At 45.1% G+C, this 16,767-nt stretch overlaps 1 protein-coding gene and 1 long non-coding RNA gene across 3 annotated transcripts in view; one reads left to right on the top strand and one right to left on the bottom strand.

Annotated features, from left to right (window-relative positions):
- DNAH1 (dynein axonemal heavy chain 1) overlaps nucleotides 1-16,767 on the bottom strand; it is a 1,443,760-nt gene that overhangs the window by 1,376,207 nt on the left and 50,786 nt on the right. For both annotated transcript variants that reach the window (XM_078661462.1, XM_078661463.1), the window contains exon 7: nucleotides 15,414-15,546. In XM_078661462.1, coding sequence (XP_078517588.1) covers nucleotides 15,414-15,546 — 133 coding nt within the window. The remainder of the gene's footprint in view (nucleotides 1-15,413; nucleotides 15,547-16,767) is intronic.
- LOC144782228 (uncharacterized) overlaps nucleotides 12,072-16,767 on the top strand; it is a 211,921-nt gene continuing 207,225 nt past the window's right edge. The window contains exon 1 of the long non-coding RNA XR_013601121.1: nucleotides 12,072-12,700. This is a non-coding gene — a long non-coding RNA (uncharacterized LOC144782228). The remainder of the gene's footprint in view (nucleotides 12,701-16,767) is intronic.

Genomic DNA, 16,767 nt, shown 5'->3' with positions numbered 1-16,767 from the left:
GAAATTCTGTCTTGGTGCAATACATTGACGACCTCTTGGTGGCGTCCAAAAGTCATAAGGACTGTGTGATTGACACCATTGCCCTACTGAATCACCTGAGTGAGAAGGGACATAAAGTGGCACCTGAAAAATTACAGTTCTGTGCAAAATCAGTGAAATATCTGGGGCACCAGATAGAGAAAGGCATCAGGAAAGTAACATCAGAAAGAGTGAGAATAATTCAAAAAATGCAGTTACCCCGTACTCAGAAAGAAATCAGAATGTTCCTTGGAGTGATAGGATATTGCAGGCAATGGATTGTGGGATTTGCAGTCCTAGCTAGGCCCTTGATAAAAATGACCAAGAGAGGAACACCGGATATTGTAGAATGGGATGATGAAAGCTTAACAGCCTTCACAAAATTGCGAGATTGTCTGTGTACAGCCCCTGCGTTGGGAATGCCAGACTATTCCAAGGAATTTGCCCTGTTCTGTGACACTCGCGATAATTGCGCGTTGTCAGTCCTAACCCAAGAACATGGCACAACCAGAAGGCCAGTGGCATATTTCTCTGCCACCCTGGATCCAGTGGCTGCTGGATTACCAGGATGTCTGAAAGCAGTAGCTGCTACTTGCACAAGTTTAGAGCAGAGTGAATCCGTTGTCATGGGACATCCTGTAACTGTGTATGTTCCACATGGAGTGGTAATTTTGCTAACGAGAACGAAAACTCAGTATCTCACCCCTAGTCGGCTGACTAAATACGAGAGAATTCTCGTGGGTGCTGCAAATATAACAATTGTCAGGTGCAACATTCTGAACCCCGCCACTCTGCTTCCCAACTCAATGGATATGGAAGATGGGGAGGAAGATGAGCATAACTGCATTGATTTAACAGAATTTTGCACAAAGCCACGCCCAGACATTAAAGAAACACCTTTGCCTAAACATGACATGGAATTGTTTGTGGATGGTTCATGCCTAAGACATGAACAAGGAGGCCTGAGTGCTGCCTATGCGGTAGTCTCCTTAACCAAAATTGTAGAAGCAGGTTATTTATTTGAAGTAAAGTCTGCACAAGTAGCCGAATTGATCGCTATGATAAAAGCTTGCACATTGGGGAAAATCGTACGCCTAACAGTGTATACTGACAGTCAGGACTGTTTTGGAGTTGTGCATGACTTTGGCCAATTATGGCTACAGAGGGAGTTCCTGACTTCATCAGGTACCCCTATTCGAAATGGAAAAGTTGTTCAAGACCTTCTAGAGGCAATCCAATTACCAAAGGAATTGGCAGTGGTCAAGTGTGTAGCCCATAAGAAGGGCCTTGACCCTGTATCTTTGGGAAATGATTTTGCTGATCGAGTGGCACAATTATGCGCCAGGGATCGATTGATCATAAATCCAAAACGGGGGGGGCCCGGAAACAGCTGCCAACTTCGAGTGTTTGAAGAAGTGCCTACATGGGATGAAGTGAGAGAATGGCAGCAGGCGGCACCCTGGCAAGAGAGAGAGAAGTGGAAGGAAGAGGGGTGTAGACCAAGACGTGAGGATGGTGTCATCTTGGGCCCAAATGGTATGCCTGTGTTACCCAGACACTTGCTTGGCACAATGGCGAGATTGATACATGAGGGATCACACATTGGTAGGGACGCCATGATTCTGGTATTCCAACAGACTTGGTACAGCAAAAAGTTCAGGAAAGTAGCAGAGTCCCTCTGCCAGAGGTGCCTGTCATGTCAACAGATGAATCCAGGCAAGAGAACAATGGTGGAACTAGGGAGAATTGGAAGGTCAGGGGGTCCCTTTGTGAGAATACAGATTGATTTCATCACCATGCCACGTTGTGAGGGGAAGCGATATGTCCTTGTCATTGTCTGCCTATTTTCAAAGTGGGTGGAAGCTTACCCTACTCCCCAAAGTGACGCACTGACAGTAGCAAAGTGTTTACTGAAAGAACTGATACCTAGATTCGGGGTTCCAGTCACTATTGAATCAGATAGAGGCCGACATTTTCAGAATGATGTGATCGACCAACTCTGTAAGGCATTTGGGATCTCGCAAAAACTCCACTGTGCATATCATCCAGAGGCATCTGGAGTAGTGGAACAAATAAACGGGACTATCAAAACAAGACTAGCGAAATTGTGTGATGCATCTGGCATGACCTGGGTAAAGGCCCTGCCTCTGGTTCTGATGGGACTCCGAAGTATTCCAGACCGGAAGACAGGCCTGAGCCCTCATGAAATCCTGATGGGAAGAGTGATGAGACAAGCATGGGTACCAGGAAGCAAATTGTTGAGTATTACTGATGATTTGGTGCTTGAATACTGCAAGAGATTAGGTGACCAAGTGCGTTATATCTCTCGCCAGATCGGAGAAGACGCCGTCGCCAATCCAACGACTCCTCTCCACAAACTGGTTCCCGGGGATTGGGTCAAAATAAAGAAGCATACTCGGTCGAGCTGCCTGGAACCAAGGTGGGGACAGAAGCGCCAAGTAATCCTGGTAACGACCACAGCAGTAAAGTGTGCAGGTGTACCCCATTGGATCCACGCCAGCCACACCCAGAAGGTACTACCAGACAAGGAGCCTGGAGAAGAAGACCGTCCAGCAGAGGGGCCTGCAGAAGCAAGACCAGAAGTAGCTGACGACGTACAGCCCAGTACCAGTCGAGCTGAGGGGTCCGCAGACGTTGGTCCAGGGGTAGCTGATGACGAGCTACCAAGAGTCAAGCCTGCTGAAGGGTTCCCAGAAGTTGGTCCAGAAGTAGCTGATGACGAGCTGCCAAGCATATGGCCAGATGAGTGGATACCCTTGATTGACCTCACCGAAGACCCAATCAGAAGAAGAGAGCGAATTTGGAAAGGTAGAGAATGGAATAGAGAGGAAAAGCAAGGCACAGGCGAAGAACCTCAGACTATTGAGATTCACGTCAAAACTGAGGAAGGAGAAGGTCAGACAGGGACTGAGCAAATAATTGATACACCTCCACTGACTCCTGATGTCGAAAAGGGACAGACTAGACATAGTGTAATAGTTCGAGCAGAAGAAAATCAAGGGATCGAAGTGCTCGAACAGGATCAGATAGGATTAGAAGAACGTGTTCAGGACACAGAAACAGAGACATTTGAAAAGCAAACACAAAACTCTCCTGAACAAGGCCAGATTAGTAACCAGGCAGAAGAAATAGATGCAAGTCCTGGAACTAGTGAGATAGGAAGGGAAGAAGAAGAAGCAGAATTGCCACAAACGAATGAAAATAAAAGGGCAAGAGAAGAGAACGGAGCCCCAGGGCCAACTAAAAGACTTAAGAAAAGAAAGCATATTGAGCCTGGATTCATAAAGAAATTGAGACTGAGGATAAAAACGGTAGAAGAAAAACGTGCAGAAGAAAGGAGAAGTTCTCGCATAGCAGAGCAACCAGAAGACACTTCCAAAAGAAGGAGCGATCGAATAAAAAGACAAAACAAAAAGTACAAGTCTCCTGAATGGACGCTCGTTTTGGAAGAATTTGAAGATCTTGATATAACTGACGAAAGCGACGGAGAACCAGTCGCTGAGTACTCTGCAGAAGAAGAAGACGAGCCACCGTGAAATTGCACAAAGTAAGCTACTGGTGCAAAGACACAAAGAGGGGTCGAGAAACTTCTTCTGAGCCAAAATGTCTGATTCAAACGTGAGTGGTAGACCTAGTCGCAGTTGTTGCAAAACATGCTGCAAGGTATGTGTATGTAGTATAATTATAGTGATATTAGTTTGGATAGGACTAACAGTTTTCATTCCTTTTGCGGTGAGCAAAAACACTAATGTTGACCCTACTGAGATTGTAAATACTGACAATGAGGAGCTGACAACACAGAGTGTAGCAAGACATGAGAGAACACTCAAACAAACAAAACGAGACCTAGAAACATCAGATGAGGGAGGACTACATTATCATGGTATTAAGAATAAGACACATTTAAATGTTTTCGCAAACTTGTTAATACATTATGTAGAGACTATGGAAATTGAGGATTGCTATGTCTGCATGAAGCTACCTACCTCTGTAGCTGAAGGCGTGACATACCATCACCTGCCCCTGACATATGGAATATCCTGTAGCATTTTAGCAAGCTTATTTTACAAAAGAGGACCATTACAGTACTATTACTCTAACAATGACGTGATCTTTTCTGAACTTCCTATACGTGGGAACCTGAATCCTGTACATACCAAAAGTGACGTTACTCGCTACATGGGCGAATACTTTCTGACTATAGGTAATATCGACATAGGTGACGCACACAGAGATAACTTGACCTGCTCTTTGCGTGAACAGGAAAAGATGTTCCTGAACATGGCAGAGAAGAGGAGAATAAAAATACAAAGGAAGGCAGATGACGAAAGACAGAAAACGCCAAAATGGGCTGAGAACATGGAAGGCACCTCAAATGGTGGGGCGGGACCTGCTCTGTTGCTGGATTTTGAAAAGAAAGGAAAGCTGTGTCTTCACCGCGAGAAGACTAGCTATTATAATAACATTTTCATTGGTTCCAGTGAATGTGAACATAATTACAAGGTAATTGGAGGATGGGGTTTCAAAAATGGGTCAGAGCCTGTGTTTCCTGGAATTTATTATATATGTGGAGACAAGGCTTATTTCAAATTGCCGGATCACTGGTATGGAAGCTGCTATTTTGGCATTGTCTTCCCGAAAATATACCATGTGAATGAAGTTGCTGGAAGCAGTGAAAATACTAATGGCTTAGTGCGTAGTAAAAGAGAAAGCGTAGGTGAAATAATGGGTAGTATTTTCAGTGCACTGATACCTGGAGTGGGAGTGGTTCTGAATACTCACAGAATTTGCAAATTGTCCACCATAGTGGATGTGTTGTCTACGGACACAGCTCATGGATTTCTGCTGGTCAATACCGAAATGGTTGCAATCAGATCAATGGTTTTGCAGAACAGACTTGCTCTTGACACCTTATTAGCAAAAGAGGGCGGAGTCTGCCGGATGTTGAAGGCGCAACATTGTTGCACTTATATTCCGGACAAAAGTGTGCAGCTCAAAAGATATGTGAAAAACATTACTAATTTGGAAAAGGAACTCAAACCACTCGAGGTTGACAGTGCCTGGAAGAGACTGGTAGATGGTCTCTCAAATGTAGGTCATTGGCTTGCTAGCTTAGGTAAAAGCGTATTGTTTAAGGTACTGATGCCAATTGGAATTATAGGTCTTATCCTATTTTTCATATTTGTCTGTTGCAAATGCCGTAAGCACACCTGAAAGCATCAAGTGAATGCCAGAGGAGTGAAACGAAGTGTGGATGAGCTTGAATTAGAGGAAATGAATAATCAGATATACAAAAAGGTGAAAAATTCTCACCCTACCAAAAATAAGAAAGAGAAGCTGAATCGCTTGTTGGAAGAGATTGAGTTGTATAAAGTGTAAGAAGTTGGCATCTGGTTCCATTTATTTTTGTGATGATAGTAAATATCATCAAAGAGGGGATTGATAGAGCAAGCTTCGCATCGCGACTTGCTCGAGTCATGAACCTCGCCCGTGTGTAATCAATTAATAAAATTTGTACGTCTTACTAATCTTTTATTTTTATATTCGAACGAGGTAGAGGAAGCTTGCGTACGTGTATTTCTAATACAACTAATCCGTGTTCCTAAACATGGCCGCCGATTGGAAAATTGCTTCTGCGCATGCGTCAGTCACACTCACGTGACCTGACGTAGTTATAAGTTTGGTGGGAAAGGGTGCGCATGCGTAATACGCAGCTTTGGCAATAACGTGGTACTGCTCGTGCAGTTGCTCTTGTGACAGTGTATATTTTGCTAATTTCTAATTGCATAGTATATTTTTATAGTGATAAGAATAAAGTACAAAATTATGACATGAAATGCATTCATTTATTTCTATGTATTAATTTGTTCTCGCTTACTTTTCATGTACTGCGGGGAATGGGGGCCCGAACCGGTTGGGAGCCATATTGAAGGTCCCTTCTGCGCATACTCGTGGTGCACTGAAAGGTGGCAACATTGGACAGTGGAACTCAGCCAGCTGGCAGCCACAGTCAATATGCTCATGGGAAAGCCACCTCTGCCCTACGAGAATGGAGAAAGTTGCTCCTTATATGATACATTGTGTGTTGCGATATTGTTTGCTGTACAGCTTCCCATGGGAACCCCAATCTCGCTAGGCGGTACCCAGAGATGCAAAGTAGGCCTCCAAATAGTCTATTTTGATTGGTGTGTTACCCAAACCCTACCTTAGGACCAATCCAAATTGAGGGATTCTGACACTTTGCAACATTGGGGGTGGTACACCGTCCCAAAACAGTATATATCTACCCTGGGTTCACCTAGGGAAATTGTCCGACTTGTCTGGTTTAGCTGACCTGTCACTGACCCAACGCACTCAATAGGTGACTGAAGATACAGAGAGCTGCGGAGCACTCTGTCCGAAAATTTGACCATAGACTAAGGTTTTACTAAACCTTAAAGTGCTGGCGGAGCACTTTGCTGGGAGTTCGCTGACCCAATCGGGGTCTTGATCGATAGCTGCAGAGAGGGTGGAGCGCAGGCGTTGCTTCCGAACTGCGGGTGCTGGTCCTGTCCTGAGGGTCCTATCCGAGAGGTCCTGTCCTGATTCCTAATCTGAGGGTTTCCTGTCCTGTCCGGGGTGTCCATTCTGCACCTGCTGTCCATTGAGGGGTATCCTTCCTTGAGGGGTTCCTGTCCTTAACTGACCCGTGGCCAGGGTTTGGTTTCCACACCAGTCTAGGTAAATATCACTCTGAAAACTCTGAACCTTGCACCTTTCTGAATTTCTGTCTTTGCTTCAATAAAGACATACCTTTGCATATGTTAATTTTCCATGCTTTCCGCAACCATTGAATCATAAAGTCATTTACATTTGTTTCGTAACGTGTTCCTATGTTATCCTACCTGTTAGAAATTATATTTTGCATTGCCGTTTGTCATTTCCTGATATGGTCTAGAACCTCCTTACTTAAACTGTCTAAAGAACTTTTGCCTTAAAGCATAGCGTGTCTCTCTTCATAGACTCTCCTATAGATATAAATGTCCCGAACTCCTGTCTCATTTTTCTCTGAGATAATTCTAGAATACTAGTCCTAATCGAAGCCTATCCCATCTTTAGTGATTCATCTTAAAACGTTCAAATTCCTGATCCTCCATTTTAAGTGTGTCCTGGTTCCATTAGTTTATAAATGGTTGCACTGACTTATTTGCTATTCAGCTATGTACTTTCTGTTATTCTGATTATCGATTGCTTAATTACTGTGAATTTGATACTCTCTGAATTTTACTAAATTAGATAAAGACTTTAAAACTTCCAGTTGTCCGTGGTCATTTTACAAAGATTTTTGAATGTTATTTGTTGGGTTTGTATTTTGCTGCCTTTCCTTTTACAGCTAGCTCCCTGATCCATTGTGGTCATAGGTACCCGCGTCGGTGGATGGTAAGTCGGGTACGCTGAAGAATAACGAAAGGAACTCACAAATATTTGATAGCAGACCGTGAGGTCATCCGATCAATGTATATGGTGATTTGAAATATATGGGCCCGAAGCCGGAAGTGGCGAAATTATTGGTCGGGTGACCCGCGCGCTCTATCAGCTGTATACTATTCTGGCCTGATCTCTGATCTGGCTGATGCTGTCCCACAAAAATGGCTGAAGGCGGCTAACTCAAACAAGTCAACAATTAAAGGGGAGTTAACCCAAAATCCACTTCTTGAAAATGTAAATAGTAAACAATGGGTCTGCAGACAACAGTGTTATTAAGCCAGACCTAAAAAGGGAAGGGTTAGGAGGGGGAGGAGGACTAATAGACTCCACGGATTCCAAGGGAAGAGTGACCACGGGTCGCGGGGCAGACCTAGGACTTAGATGACGTAATTTTTGCGCAATCCTGGAGGGACTTAGGATAAGTTGCACTGGAGGAGTGCTTCTTGACTCAGCTAATGCGGGACAATAACCTTAAATGAACGACCGCAATGTGATTCCTTTTGTTTTTGTATTGTTGTTTTTGTTAAAAAATAGAAAACCAAAAACCTGTATTGATCAGCAGAATATTGCAAGCACTGTACCTTTTTTGGAATTTAGGTGATGAAAAGTACTGCTAGAGAATGGCATTTAGATTACAACTTCACCTCATTGCACTGTGGATGTAAGATAGTGATAGCGGCCGGCCCTACGGGTTGTGGGCCAACAGCTGTGTACAAATCAAAGGTACAATAAAGGTTTTAAAAAAAAAAAAAAAAAAGGGAATGGTTAGTGCCCTTGAACATAAGTGCCAGTTTGGAAATCAAAGGCAGTGAAATGGGCAGGTGAGAGGAGGTTAGAGTGTCTTGTACCTTCTGAAATTACATGTTTCTGCATCTTTAAGTGGAATGGAAAGATTGCATTGCTATAAAATGTATTCAGGATCATCTATCAAAGCATGGACATGAGTCCTAGACAACGTACTTCTCCTCCCAAGGAAAGAACAAGCATTTGCAATGCAATAGGTCTCGCATTAGGAAAGTTTGAGCTATTGGCATTGTAAATGACAATATTTTTTTATGTGTTGGTTTTGAAAATGGATAAATTAATAGCATTGTTATTTACAATGCCAATAGCTTATACTTTCGCAAATGTGACACCTATTGCATTTGTAATGCAATATATGTATTGTTGAGAGTGGGAGAGCGTGACAGTGGGAGAGTCAGTGAGTGGGTGGGTGGGAGAGTCAGTGAGTGAGTGGGTGGGTGGAGTGGGTGGGTGGGAGAGTCAGTGAGTGGATGGGTGGAAGAGTCAGTGAGTGGGTGGGAGAGTTAGTGAGTGGGTGGGAGAGTTATTGAGTGGGTGGGAGAGTCAGTGAGTGGGTGGGAGAGTCAGTGAGTGGGTGGGAGAGTCAGTGAGTGGGTGGGAGAGTCGGTGGGTGGGAGAGTGAGTGGGTGGGTGGGTGGGAGAGTGAGTGGGTGGGAGGGATAGTGAGTGGGAGGGAGAGTGAGTGTGAGGTAGAGTGAGTGGGAGGGAGAGTCAGTGAATGGGAGGGAGAGTCAGTGAGTGGGTGGGAGAGTCAGTGCGTGGGTGGGAGAGTCAGTGCGTGGGTGGGAGTGTCAGTGCGTGGGTGGGAGAGTCAGTGAGCTGGTGAGAGAGTCAGTGAGCCGGTGGGAGAGTCAGTGAGTGGGTGGGAGAGTCAGTGAGTGGGTGGGAGAGTCAGTGAGTGGGTGGGAGAGTCAGTGAGTGGGTGGGAGAGTCAGTTCTTCATTTCCTCTGAGGTACTCCTCATCAGTGTCATCCGCAGATAAGCATCTCTGTGGCTCGGCTCTCAGCAGTGCCACATATAACTGCCCTGTAGGGCACGTGCCAGATAGGACCCTAGCGCGGTTGTTAGCCCCTTCAGAATTAGCACCCTCAGCTGCCTGTCAGCCAGCTAACAAGGAACACGAAACCTGGTTATTTTTGCTACTTTCAAAGTTTTGGCGCGCAGTGGGAGTTTGCTAATCCGAGGGGACGTCCCGAGGTCCCGTCGCCTCTGGAGGGCAGCGAGAGGTTAGGAGGAGCGAAATCCTTAATAAACCAAGAGTTTGTCCACCCTGGCGCTTATCCTGTCGGCCCAGCACTGTTTTCGAATGAAATGTATAAACCTCTGTTGCGGACTCTCTGCTGCACCGTGTCCTTTGGCAATATTAAAAGGTTTTTCTCAGCTACTGTAAAACAATAAGCTGATAATTGGGGCATTAGGACACGGTAGGAAGCACCCGCAGCTGCGCTCGAGACTGCTCTCGGAGTCAGCGCGTGCAGAGGGGCACATCTTCCTCCGCTGAGCTGGCCTACCGCTGCTATCTGGGGAACAAGAAGCCCCTCCCCCTTCCAGAACCCTCTCAGGTGAGCCAGGGTCTCGAATGTGAATTTGTTTATCTCCGGGTCCCAGGGCTGACGCACGGAGCTGTTGACATTCTATGTTTGATGGTCTGGAGGGTCCAATGCACTGAAGGGGGTTTGAGTCCTCACGGGAGGCCAGGAATAATAAATACACAGTCTGCATAGCTGCCAAGGTTTCAGATTGCTATGTGTGACATTTTCATAATTTCAGTGTAATTATGAGTGACATTTCAAGGACTATGAGTGACACTTTCTCACAAGCAAAACCAAGCAATGAAGACGAGGGAAAAATACAAATATCGCAAATTACACCCATTTGAGCAACAAAAAACTAAGAAATTCTTAAAACTCCTGCAAAGCACCAGAAATGGAAGGACAATGACTGAAGACGGACTGAGGGACTGCAGTTCTCAGTGACAGAGGGAAGGCAGGCACTGCAGCTGCTGAGATTGTCTCATTGATTGGATCCTTCATAACCGCACGCTAGCCTAAAAAACAAATCTTACAGCATAGCGAGTGCAACAAGGAGATATACTGTCACTCATTCTCACAGCAGGCTGGGTCATGTCATTACCTTGACAGGCTGCTTCACTTCTCTCGGAGGGACACGAGGCCCTGCAGCCCCAACCCTGCTCTCACAACACACCTGGGAGGGCAAGCGACGGGTTCAGTGCCTGCAGGCCCGGTGCCAGTTGAGGGTGAAATGCTCCGGGAGGAGGGACTGCTGAGGCTTGTGTTGGGACCTGGCCAGTGTTCTACCAGCACCACTGGTATTTATTTTGCTGTACAGGCTGGCACAACAATAAGCAAAATCACGAAAGCAGTATTTGTATACATTATCTGTACATACTTCAAACAATAAATATAAAGCACTTTTAAATGTGTGCTTGGGCTACTTTAATGAGACCTGGTTAATAATTGTAGGCAACAAAGGCAAAAAAGTGATGTTATAAATAAATGTATATGATTTTGTTTAAAATCATATTTCATATGATACACGGGACTTTCAGACTTTTAAAACAACAACTGGCCAGTATTTTGTTGGTGGAAAGGAAACAACCGTAGCTGAAGCAAAAGCACTACAAGTACCAGACACAGGTTAGTTTATAGTGGTGTTGTACCATACGGAAACAGGGTGTGTGTGCTGGGGTTTTAGGAGACATCATAAGTAGAATGATGTCATAAAATGAAACGTAATTCTTTGCTGCATGTTTTGTCTACATGTTATATGAAGGACTTGCAGCCCTACACTGTAGATTGTGTACCGGAACCAGTAGTAAAGAATCATGGTGCATCGAACGGTCCCAGAATGACACACTCGATCCCCTAACTCCGACGGAGGCCAGGCAACACTTGACGCTAGCACTAGCAGGAGTGTTGGGCGCGTGGAAAAACAAAACTTTAAGCAGGCGCCCACTGTTGTGTTTGCCTCGGAAGTCAACCACTGCATGAGTACAGTGAGAGGCGCAACTTGGCAGAAGATGTGAAAAGGCAAAGCGCAGTCCCCCTGGATACACACGAGGCACTGACTGTCTATTTAAAGATAACAGTGTTGACGAGCAAGGCACGGGTTCAGGCAGTTTGTGCGATGGATGTAAATGACCTGCACAGGGACCGGGCACAGAAGTTAGTTCTGCAGGCATCAGCCACGTGACAGAGAGTTGAGACAATCGTGGGGTCTCAGCTGCTAATGCAGCCAGCTGAGCCCAGCACCAAAACCGTGGCAAGAGCCCGATGAAGGCTCGAGACACTGTAAGCAGCCTTCTACCAGGTAGACGCCCGGGCTGCTAAAATTATTAAGTGGTGTGTTATAATCGTGGTTAACTCAACAATGGTAGTTATGTCTGTCAGTCTGAGTCAATATTTTTATTGTAGTCACTGTGCACTGCACCGCGGCCAGCTAAGTACGAGCGGCATCAGCACGACGATATCACAAAAAAGAAGCAGACTGCGGCAATTAAGTGTACCATGAGTTCAAATCAGAGGGACTGAAGAGGAAGTGCAGGAATCTGCTCCAGTGACTATAGACTCCTACGAGCTTTGAATTAGACAATCACACATCAGCTCAAGTCCTAATTCCCTTCTCTTTGCTCCTCTTCGCGCATCCTTCTCAGGGCAGATTTTAAATAGTAAATTACATGAACAACAACACTACTGAAGTCAGTGGCAGTAGGCAGCCTGGCCAATGTACTTACTTGCTCTGTGTAGTCTAACAGGCAGCTGGCACTAGTAGTGTCTCATACTTTCTGTAAACAAGAGTTGAACACTCGCTGCGACCCTACAGCACTGCAGGTAGCTCTCCCCGAGGCCTCTCTCATGCGCGGCCATGACTGACAAAGAGAGCTGCAGTCTGGCATGCAACCCCGGGTAATATGCGTAGGTTGGAGGCCAGGGGCACGCTCAGAGTTTATGGCGCGGATGATAAGATAGATGCGGACACCACAACTCCAGTCAAATACCCCGCCGTTTCTGACCGACCTCACTTCCTTCCTGGCTGTTCCAGGACATGAGGTCACGATATCCGGGATCCCCCCTCTTCCTGCGCAGTCACAGCCAGTACACGGCAATCACTTCTGAGGGCAGGCCCGGCCAATCCGCTCGCGGCCGACCGGAAGTCCCGCCTCCCGAGGTCCGTGAACAGGCATGCCGGCGCATGGAGCGCCCTGCCGGTCCGGGGTAGCCCGGGTCCCCAGGAGGGGGCCAGGGAGAAGGAGGAGTGTGGCGCCTGTTGTGGGGCTCCTCTGACCTGAGGGAGCCCCGATTCAGAAGAGGAGAGGAGAGGAGACGAGACGCGGAGCACGAGAGGAGCCCCGCCGGAAGAGCGCAGTCGGTGAGTGGGGCCCAGGGCTGATGTGAAGTGCGTGCGTGCCTGTGTGTATGCCTGGGGGTGGGGGGGGGAGTGTATGTGCGTGCGTGTGTGCGCGAGGGAATGTGTGTGCGCATGCGTGACTGTGTGTGATTGAGAGAGAATGCGAGGTAGGGGATAGTGTGCCTGTATGTGTGCCTGTATGTGTGCCGTATGCCTGCGTGTGCATGCGCGCGCCTGTGTGCGTGCGTGCGTGCATGCATGCAGAGGGGTGGGGGCTGCCTGTGTCTGTGTGTGAGCAAGGGATTTGCACTGCGCATGCGCAGCTACCAGACGCTCGCTCCCGAGGTGAAATCCGACCTCGTCAAAGCGCGCGTCTGGTAGCTGTCCACTCTCCCAATAACGGGCAACATTAGGTCTGAAGCAGACTCTGCTCGACCTAAAAAAGGGAAGCATAGAGTAGTGCCTCAACTTAGCTGCCAAGCGTGTTGCTTTTCTTAGACATGTAGGTCAACAATTTGCAAATATAACATTCTAATATTTCAAGGTGAGGAACAGAACCAAGTATTTCCCTTTGAAACACCATTATCCTTGAATATCCAAGTTAAGGTGTAAAATAAGTTGGCTGACATAAAAGGAAATAAAACAGCACAGAAACGATAATATGAAAAATGAATGACTCAAGTGCAAAAACGATGAAAAATAAATAAAATCTGCAATCAAAACAAAATAAAACCCAGCACTGGCTAGTAGCTATAGCTATCTGCTTAGCCAGTGGTTTGGAAGCTTTGGCAAAGTCCCAAAGATGAGATCTATTAGCTTTGTTAGTGCTTGTTTTTTGGCAAGGGTTTTTAGAGATGCTGTAAAGAATCCTCAAAACTGTACAGCATCCCCACACTGGCACAATGGAACATGAACATGGACAGGGTCATGATCATAGAGAGGGCAGTATACACTACTAGAGCGTGCCCGCGCAAGTGGAACAAGGTATGGACCCCGTGGAATGTGTACAGGGGGCAAATATGTGAACCTCTGGAGGAAGATGAAGGTCTGTCGTCAGACGAGGAGAGGGAGGAGGACTAAGATCTAGATGGTGAAGGGAAGCGGAATTCTAGGGAGTGACTGTGGACAGGAATGGGAAGGGGAGGGGAAGGAGGGCGGAGGAATGAGTAACTTCCGAGTAATGAACTAATCTACATAGTTGGGAAGAACTAAGATACCGGCAGATCGAGGGGCCTCGGAACTACTCTCTTACAACAGAAGCTTGAAAAACGTGACGATGAGCTGAGGAGAACGCGCCTGTCACATGTATGCCGTATGACAGATTGTGGAAACTTCTTGTTTGAATTGTTTTAGTTATACAATATAAAAACTGGACCTATCTAAATCCGAATGGGAAGAGTGACCTATATGCACAACTTGATATACAACGCCGCCGTACCCCCGGGTTGTCGGCACTTGGGCTGTGTAATCCAGAAGGTAATGTAAGTATGAGAAAAGTGGTGGCCGGCCCCAGGGGTTGTAGGCCTGTAGCTGTGTATTGGTTTAATGGTAAAATAAAGGTCTTTATAAAAAAATAAAAAAAACTGTACAGCATGGCTAAAGAATTTTAAAAATCCTATGATGCGTAAACTCATCTACAAAATGACGCAGGCATTTTTTATTATTTTATTTACTTTTTTACGTGGGTTTTGGTGGAAGCAACGGTGAGGGTCAGAAGGGGTGAGACAAGGGAAGTGGGTGGGGGACAGTAAAAAGCAGGCAGGCAAGAGGGAGAGCAACATGAAACTGGGGGAAACATTTGCAGGAGAAGACTATGTTAGGAGAGAAGCTCACAAGGGTGAGTGCATTACGGAGGGGGTGGGGAGAAGCACACGGGCAAGAGAGAGCAACAGAGTACAGAGGTGGAAAGAAAAGCACACTAGGGAGACAGCTGGAAAACACATGAACGTGTAGTTCCCTTAAAGTGAGCAGTAGAAGGACACAAGTGAATTGAAAAGGCTCTAAAGCAGAGACAGTCACAAGACGGACAAAGCAAGCTATCTATTAAGGAGCAGGCAAATGAGGGTGACAGTAAAACCAACCAAGGGTATACACAGTGGACGCACTGCAATCCCCTCTAAGTTTTTGGTAGGACCATAATATGTCTTTCGCAACCAGACAGCTGTGCTGCCTAGTAGTCTCGATCTAACCAAAGTGGCTAAACTAAAAACGTACTGAGGCCAAAAGAAAAGATGGACATGAAGTTAAAATTAATATAAATCAATACCCAAAAAATAAAAATAGAGGTATAGTAGGTAGAATCCAGAGTTAAAAGGCAGTGTCCAGTGTTTTAAATTACCACTGGAGTGGCTTGCGTTGACTTTTTAATTACTTAGCCTTAACAAAAGGGCTAAGTCTAAAAATATCACGAGTACTATCACTTATCAATGTGGTTTGTCATTCTTCTCCAGGCGGGGAGCAGTCAAAGCATATTATTAATCTATAATAGAAAATAATGTAACAAGCAGTATTTTTAAATGTTATTCCACAGCTCTACCTCCATACTACCGCTCTACTCTTACATGCAGTTTCAAATCCTGTCTCTCTTTATTACTAACCTACACTTTCTGCCATTTTTCTGAAAACTCATCTCTCAATTAACTTCTCCAACACCTCCTATAGGGGAATGCAATGACTAATTAATTATCCCTAACTGCAAGCTCGTTAAAAGAAGAATGAAGAGATTGGAGCTTACCATGCCCCAAAACATCATTCGTGGGAAGTAGAGCCTTGGCTGGAATTGGCTTCCTGTTACTAAAACTTGGCTCATACCCCAGACTAAGCCATTCAGATGGTGTGCGGACTTCAAACTCCTCATCATCAAACACCTAAAAAGAGCGAAATCAAAGACAATAAAAGTTAGTAGAAATCAAACTGAATAATCACACAATATCAGTTGTGCGTGTATGACACAACGCAGGACAAATAGCACAATCAGGACTATGAGCTGCAAGCCAATAACCCAAAAAAGATATCAGTTGCAGGATGTAGAACTGGACTGTCAATGAGTTGACCAGCTACCATTGAAACATGTGACATGAGACAATTCATTTCTCAGACCATTAAAGATTATCGAAAGCCTTCATATCAGGTCTTAGATTTTCCCATACATAACATAAGTGGATATTGTCATTTACCCTAATGAGCGATACGAATAAGGTTCTCAGCATTAAAACCAGCTGGCTCATGGGCAACAACAGAAACCTAAAAGACCTCTACCAAAATAAGTGGCATAGGTTTAGGTCCATACTAAGCATCAGCAGCTTCGTGTAATAATCAGTATAGGATCATGTACATCACATCAGTGCTTGATAGAAGACAGAAAGTATTCTAAAACAATCAGCGTAATTGGATAAACAATACATTTTCCTTATACAACAAAACCTTAAAAAAACGAAATCTAATCGTATGTTGTGCGAAAACGCATCAATGGCAGCAACTACATATACAAAAAATGTTAAAACATTTAGACAGCAGCGCATAACAGCTTCGGCAGAAAATTGAGTTTGAGATTAGCAGCAAGAGAGTGGGAGTAACAAAGCATATCCCAGATTGTGCAAAGAGCAGTTGAGTAGCAGCCAGTTCATGCGCAAAATACAATCTAAAATCCAGCTTCGGCAGAAAATTGAGTTTGAGATTAGAAGCAAAAGAGTGGGAGTAAAAAAAACATATCCCATCTTGTGCAAAGAGCAGTTAGGTAGCAGTCAGTTCATGTGCAAAATACAGTCCAAACTTCAGCTTCGATAGGAAATTGAGTTTAAAATTAGTCGCAAGAGAGTGGGAGAAACAATACATATCCCAATTGTGCAAAGAGCAGTTGAGTGGCAGCCAATACAATCCAAAAGAGGAGAGAATATTAAGACTTCATAAAAGGACGACAGGCACAGGGGTTAACAGCCCATTTAAAAGGATATATAAAAAATTAAAATGTATACATAAACTCCTTTAAAAAGTTGAATAGTTTTACACAGACTGCTTCATCCTTCGGGCAAAAGAGAAAATCGCGAGCTGAAGCTACATTTTTAATACAATTTTGTAAAAACATCAGC

The sequence above is a fragment of the Lissotriton helveticus genome, chromosome 9, assembly GCF_964261635.1.
Source record: "Lissotriton helveticus chromosome 9, aLisHel1.1, whole genome shotgun sequence".
NCBI classification, from domain to species: Eukaryota; Metazoa; Chordata; class Amphibia; order Caudata; family Salamandridae; genus Lissotriton; species Lissotriton helveticus.
Note: the sequence above shows the minus strand (reverse complement) of the source record. Positions and strands in the feature narration are given on the sequence as shown.